The following is a 6,448-nucleotide window of genomic DNA, read 5'->3' on the forward strand; positions in this document are numbered from 1 at the left end:
GGGACTCGGCGGACGCGCGCGAGACGGCAACGTCACAATGCATATTTTATTTTTGTAGCAAGATATTTTGCAAAATAATAATTCGTTTTTTTTTGCAGGCGACAATTACTGAAGCTAGCACAGGCTCCAGAGATAAGTTACTCCAAAAGCACAACGCTTACTAAGGGTACTAGCAACGAATCCATTACTTGTTATAAATCAGTGGGTTTAATACACAATAAGATGGATTCGGAAAATAGTACCCAAGTAATGCAGTGCCTGGAGCCAACGTCAAATAAAGGTATGTTTGATGGGAATATTAACAATTGTGATGATAACAATAATTTTGTTATCGATAATAAAGCCCTTCTAGACGCTTCTTGTATTCAAGAAAGTTTGCCTGAAGGCCGTCGCATTGTCGACATTGGTTTTCTGTGGAATGAAATCCACAGAACCTTTGATAATCATATGCAAGGAATAGAGTGCCAATTTAAAGATTGGAAACTCATAAATTCTCATCGCTGTGGGTTAATGACTCAGTTGTTCTTCAAATGCCAAATGTGCAAATAGGAAGCCAACATCTGGTCAGAACCCACAGAGCCGGAAACAATGGACACTAATACGGCTGCTATAGCAGGAACTGTTACAAAGGGAATTGGTTATGCCCAGCTGGAAAAGTTGTGTGCAGCCATAAATGTTCCTTGCATGTCCGAGCCAACCTATATCAAATATAGGGAAAATTTAGTCGATGACTTTAAATAAACAGCCATGGAAGAGATGAAAATGGCTGGCGAAGTTGAGTCGTAGCGGATGGTAGTTGGATGAAGAGATTGTATGGCAATGCCTACGACTCTCTTTCCGGTATTGGAGCCATAATTGGTTACCGCACCGGAAAGATTCTTTTCGTCGGTATCCGCAATAAATTTTGCACGCTATGTGATGTAGCAAAGCAGAAAGGTATCGAACCAAGAGCTCACAAATGCTACAAAAATTTTGATCGCAATGCAAGCTTTACAAGCATGGAGAGCGATGCCATCGTAGAAGGTTTTAAATGTAGCCTCGAAATGCATGGACTGATATATAAAACAGTTGTTGCTGATGGTGACAGTAGCGTATATCAGGCCATTGTTGATAACAAACCATACCGTGAACATATGGTGACTGTCAAAAAAATTGAATGCACCAATCATTTGCTTCGCAACTTGTGCAAAAAGCTGAAAGGTGCGGCAGAGATGACTCAGCCAAAAATGCGTAGACAGCGTGGCTTTGTATAGGTGCAAAATGTTGTAAAAACAACAGTTTAAAAATACGAAAAGAAGTAATAGAGTCAGCCGCTCGACAAAGAAAAGAAAGGCAACCTCTACATTGTCTGGCTATGGAATTGCAAAAAGATATTTTGAATATTTCTAGTCATATTTTTAGCGAACATAAGCGATGTGAAGCACGCGGTATATGCAAAGAGAATTGCAATGAGATAAAGAAAAATTATGTACCTTTTCTAAAATTACATGGTTTCTATCCAAAAATAGAGACTGCTGTCATGTATCTCAGCGCTTATTCCGAGAGCTTATTGTTAAATTTAACAAATAACCCTGCAGAATCGTTCAATTCGATAATCTGCAAAGAAATTGGCGGAAAACGTATTAATTTTGGTAAACGAGGCTCCTACGATGCTAGAATTGCAGGTGCAGTTGTTCAATATAATACGCAACAAGTACTTACACAATTACATCAAAGCATGTGTAAGACTGTTCCGCCTATTGTCGAGAATCTGGAAAAGCAACGACAAATAAAAGTTGCAAAAACCAGAGAATCTCGAGAAGCGCAGGGAAGACAAAGAAAATTCAAACGAGAATCAGCAACAGATCGTTATTACGGTCCGCAGTCGCAAAGGCCGGATCACCCATCCGATATATTCGAGCAACTGCGACTAAGTCATACAGAAAAGTTGTTCGAAAATGGAAAAGATTGGCAAACAATTGAATTCGAGACCAGAAATCAATATAAGTCCGAATTATGGTTATCATTGAGACGTTGAATGTTGACAGCATCCAATTTTGGAACTGTATGTCGCATGAGACCGACAACATCTTGCGCATCGACTGTAAAAAAACATTTTATATCCTCCGTCTATTGATACCGCAGCCATGAAATATGGTCGCGATAATGAAAATGTAGCGAGGAAAGAATTGGCCATGAAATTAAATAAAGCAATAAAACTTTGCGGATTGTTCATTGATAATGAAAATCCATTCTTGGGTGTTTCCCCTGACGGACTTATTGAAGAAAATGGTCTTGTGGAAATTAAATGTCCTCTGTCGGCTGAGCATTTGACAGCAGAAGAAGCCATAAAGACATTGCCTTTTTTAAAAGGTATCTTTGATAAAAAAGATCCACATAAAATGAATCGGAATCACCGATATTTTTATCAAGTTCAAGGCCAATTGAACATAACAGAGCGAGAATATTGCATTTTTGCTGTTTGGACGCCAAAAAGCATAAAAATATTGCACATTAGTACAGACAATGAGTTCTGGAAAAATGAAATGCTGCCTTTTCTAACACGTTTCTACTACGAATGCATGCTTCCAGAAATCGTGGATAGTCGGCATAATAAACATATGCCAATCAGAGATCCGTTATATATAACAGAAGCTAAAGAAAAAGCAGCTAAAGAAATAATTAGCCGAAAAAATATTCGACAAAATATAATAGAAAATGAAGATTTTCTGGAGAAAAGAAAGCGATTTAAATCTAATGTTTTGCCTATAGAAGCAACAAATACTGCTATTGCTGCTGCTATGGATATAGAGCAAGATGATGATTGTATCATAGTTAGTTACTCAAATAACAAACATGATATTACGAAAGACGATATGGAGAGACATGAGAAAATTTTAAATTTGATTGCTTCTCTGTCTATCGTGAAGGATAATATCTTGCCTATAGATAGCAAAATAAGCGACGAATCATTAGATCGATTTTTACGCGTTGTAAGAGAAACTTCCGACTTTAAAACGCAAAGTGTCCAATATCTGGAGTTCCCTCATATGATTGCAGCCAGTGATAGTAACAAAAGCTTACAAATCATTGGAGGGAATTGTAGTGATCACTGGCGATGTATTTTCTTTAATGGCACCAAACTTTACGTAGATGATAGCCTACCCGGCTGTACATACGAAAAGTTGGTAGCTAAGGAGAAAAACTATATACATCTACGTTATCCTACAATAAAGCAAGGTAACATTATTTTTGAAAAAGTTCAAACACAACCTGATGGCATAAGTTGTGGGATTTATGCTGCAGCTTTTGCCACAACTATAGCTTTAGGAGGCAATCTTTGTGAACAAAAATACTCCAAGAATGTAAAATGCATGAGAGAACACTTCTTTAAAATCATAGAAGGTAATATAAAATGCATAGAACACTTCTTTAAAATCATAGAAGGTAATAAACTGCTGCATTTTCCAATGTGTTTAGGCCCTCCCCCTCTCAAAAAATAATGTAGAAGCTAGTTTCCCGGGGGGGAGGTCCCAAGTAACCGCAAAGATCTAACCCGGTGGGGTTTTAGTCAGTAGGAATCTGACATAACTCTGGGTCTTTCCTCGAGAACCCAGGGTATCCATGAGGATTTCCCCATCGTGACTAAAAAAAAAAAAGATTATCACTGCATTCAAAAAATGTATCGCGATACTTGTAAAATCATAACTCGATTGCAAATCATAATCGGAGAGACGACAAAAATATATTGGTTGCGTTCTCACGGGAATGGACGATGGAGGGGTCCATTCTATATTTACAATGTTTAGAATATTGTAAAAATATATTATTCTGTTGCGATCGGGACAAACAATATATTGTAAATCTATTACATATATATAAACATTTATCTATACAATCAAAAACATTTATATATATAATATAATATATTTAAATTATATATATATGTATACATTGTTGTACATATAACCATTTTTATATATTATAATACATATATATGTATTGTGCCATTGTATGTATGTATATATGTATGTTGCGACGAATTTTCCTACCGACCTGAGGCTGAGCGATAAACGCGGCTGCCGACTCGTTCTCTCCGTCGCGCGGGTGTAAATTGCGCCGACGAACAGGAGCTAATTCGCCGAACGGGAGATGCGGAAGGGTCGTTGGCAAAAACGGGAAAACGGAGAAAAAGATCCACGCGCCAGGTGGGAACGGGATGTTAGGAGTTCCGCGCGTACCGTGACGAGATCCGAGAGATAATCGCGAGAATCGAACTTGGGCGCCAGATACGATCTTTCACGTATCAATTCGCGAAACACAAAATAAGCGCGAAATAAACGCGAAAGAAATTGCCGGAAGTATTATCGATAATTTTAGTTACGCTTAGATGAGGGCGCTAACCCGTCGGAGTTCGGCCATCACTTTAGGATCCCCTTAAGCCCGAATCACACTAGCGTCTCGCGGCTGCGATTGCGATTGCCTCAGCCAATCAGAAAGCACCAATTGCAAGTATGATTGGAGCGTAGCAAATTATAATTACAAACGCAATCGCAAACGCAGCCGCGAGCCGCTAGTGTGATTCGGGCTTTAAGCGTCGAGCGTTTGCGCAGAAAATTGCGCAGAATCTAATTTACAATCTATCTCGTTTAAATTCTGCGCATTTTTATGCGCAGACGCTTGACGCTTAACGCTACCATGTAAAGGTACCTTAAAGCAGAAAGCAGAAATGCAGAAGCCAATCAGAACTCGCGTTGAAAATAAGCAATACATTCTGCTTTTTTAGCGCGAGTTCTGATCGGCCTCTGCTTTCTCGTTTTCTGCCTTTCTGCCAAGGTGTGAATCCGGCCTTAGCCAAGGTTATGTCGCAAGACTAACCTGAGGTTGGTCAACTGTGGATGCTTATATTGTAGATAACGGTCTGCGTACACCTGTGACGCGCGACGGGGGAGCGTTTGAGGAGGGGGGGGACTCCCCCGACGTTGCCCAACTCTTACCACGTGGAGGTGGGGACGGCGCATGAGAAGTTAAAAAAAGCCTTCTCTTTCAGAGTCGCATTTACTCACAGATTCATACACACAGATTCATACAGATACTCATACGAAATATATACATTATTCACAGTCTTCGTTTGTGCCGTCTCCTCACCGGCCTCCTTCTAATAGGCGACTCGGACGAGTTGCTAATAGGTTCTTCATTCAGCATTATCGCGTTTCTCTCTCGCACGCGAAGGCTCCTTCTTAATTCGCGCGGATCCTCGACGACGGAAACGTGAGTAGCGTCGCTCGGGACGCACGATGATGTTGAACTATCCTGACCGTCGATCGTCGATGAGGCGACTGTGTCGAACAGCCGTCGACCACGTCTCTTTCGGGACGGGGCGGGTGTTTCGGGCGCCGCGAAGCCACCTTCGACTCCACAGTCGGACAGCAGTGGCGGCGATGGAGAGGCAGTCGGCGGAGGAGGAGGAGAAACGGCGGACGATGGACCCCCAACGGCTGCGCTGTTGTAACCGGAAGACTTTGTGATTGGGCGGCGCGAGGGCATGACAATCGCGCCCGAATCACTATCCGGCTGCGGCGATCGGATTGGTTCTCGTCGTCGTTGTCGTCTGGGCGGCCTAGACGAGCGGTCGTCATCGCGTGTAGCGCGTGATCGACGATTCCGATCGATTTCGCGAAACCTCTGCCTAATATAGCGAGGTTCGAGCTGGACGCCGCTGGACAAAGTGACAAAGGCTCCTACTTTTACCGTCAACCACGTAATATCCTTACGTTTAGGATAAACGAGGACACTCGGCACGACGTGTACGCTCCTCTTAATTAAAGCCGTTGCTTTTTCAAAAAAAGTTGTTGCGTTACACACTTGGACGCACGTCCGGACGATTCTGTTATAAGTATGTCGCAGATCCAAGATAAGCGCGCGTGCGACATAATCCGCTTGCACGGTTCCTCTGATTACAAATTGAACATCCGATTTTGCGTACCGCCTGTATTCCTGCAGGAAATGCGCCAACGTAAATACCCGTTCGTATCGCTGGTAACAGCGACGAGCCAGATCGAGTACGTCCGAACAGAGGGCGGCTTTATTGGTTAAGAAGGCGTTAGTGTACGCCCACGTGCCGTACGCCGCTATTACGAAGCGAAGGGCTCTCGTATCCTCGTCATCGCTTTCTTCGTCGTCCGTGTCGTCGTCCGGTAGTGCGTTTATCACGCACCAGACCGTTCTGATAGCTCTTACCATCCGGACTGGTATATCCGCGCGGTATAACGGATATAGGAAATCGTCGCTGTCGTCGTATAATGGACGCAGTTGAACGATTTCGTCAACGACGGATTTCCCCTCCGTGTCGTTCGTCATCATGTGGCGTACGGTTTCGTAATTATAGGCCGTGGATCGACCGTGTACGAAGTACATGATTCGAAATTTGGCGCGTATAACACGCCTTACCGCGGAGCACGATGACCAT

The 6,448-nt window shown here is 42.5% G+C and overlaps 1 protein-coding gene across 1 annotated transcript; it reads left to right on the plus strand.

Annotated features, from left to right (window-relative positions):
* Positions 1-1,725: 1,725 nt before the first annotated feature.
* On the plus strand, positions 1,726-3,497 carry LOC115233600. Its single transcript, XM_029804112.1, has 2 exons — positions 1,726-3,384; positions 3,427-3,497. Exons 1-2 carry the CDS (start codon positions 2,127-2,129, stop codon positions 3,480-3,482), a joined length of 1,314 nt encoding a protein of 437 aa, XP_029659972.1. The 5' UTR covers positions 1,726-2,126; the 3' UTR covers positions 3,483-3,497.
* The last annotated feature ends 2,951 nt before the right edge of the window (positions 3,498-6,448 follow it).

The sequence above is a fragment of the Formica exsecta genome, unplaced genomic scaffold (genome assembly GCF_003651465.1).
Source record: "Formica exsecta isolate Colony F162 unplaced genomic scaffold, ASM365146v1 scaffold1789, whole genome shotgun sequence".
Lineage (NCBI taxonomy): Eukaryota > Metazoa > Arthropoda > Insecta > Hymenoptera > Formicidae > Formica > Formica exsecta.

Excerpts from the sequence above, each read along its gene's own strand:
- LOC115233600 (XM_029804112.1), top strand. The coding sequence starts at position 2,127 with ATGAAATATGGTCGCGATAATGAAAATGTAGCGAGGAAAGAATTGGCC. Across the intron at positions 3,385-3,426 it reads CTTCTTTAAAATCATAGAAG|GTAATAAACTGCTGCATTTT; the intron begins GTAATATAAAAT and ends AAATCATAGAAG.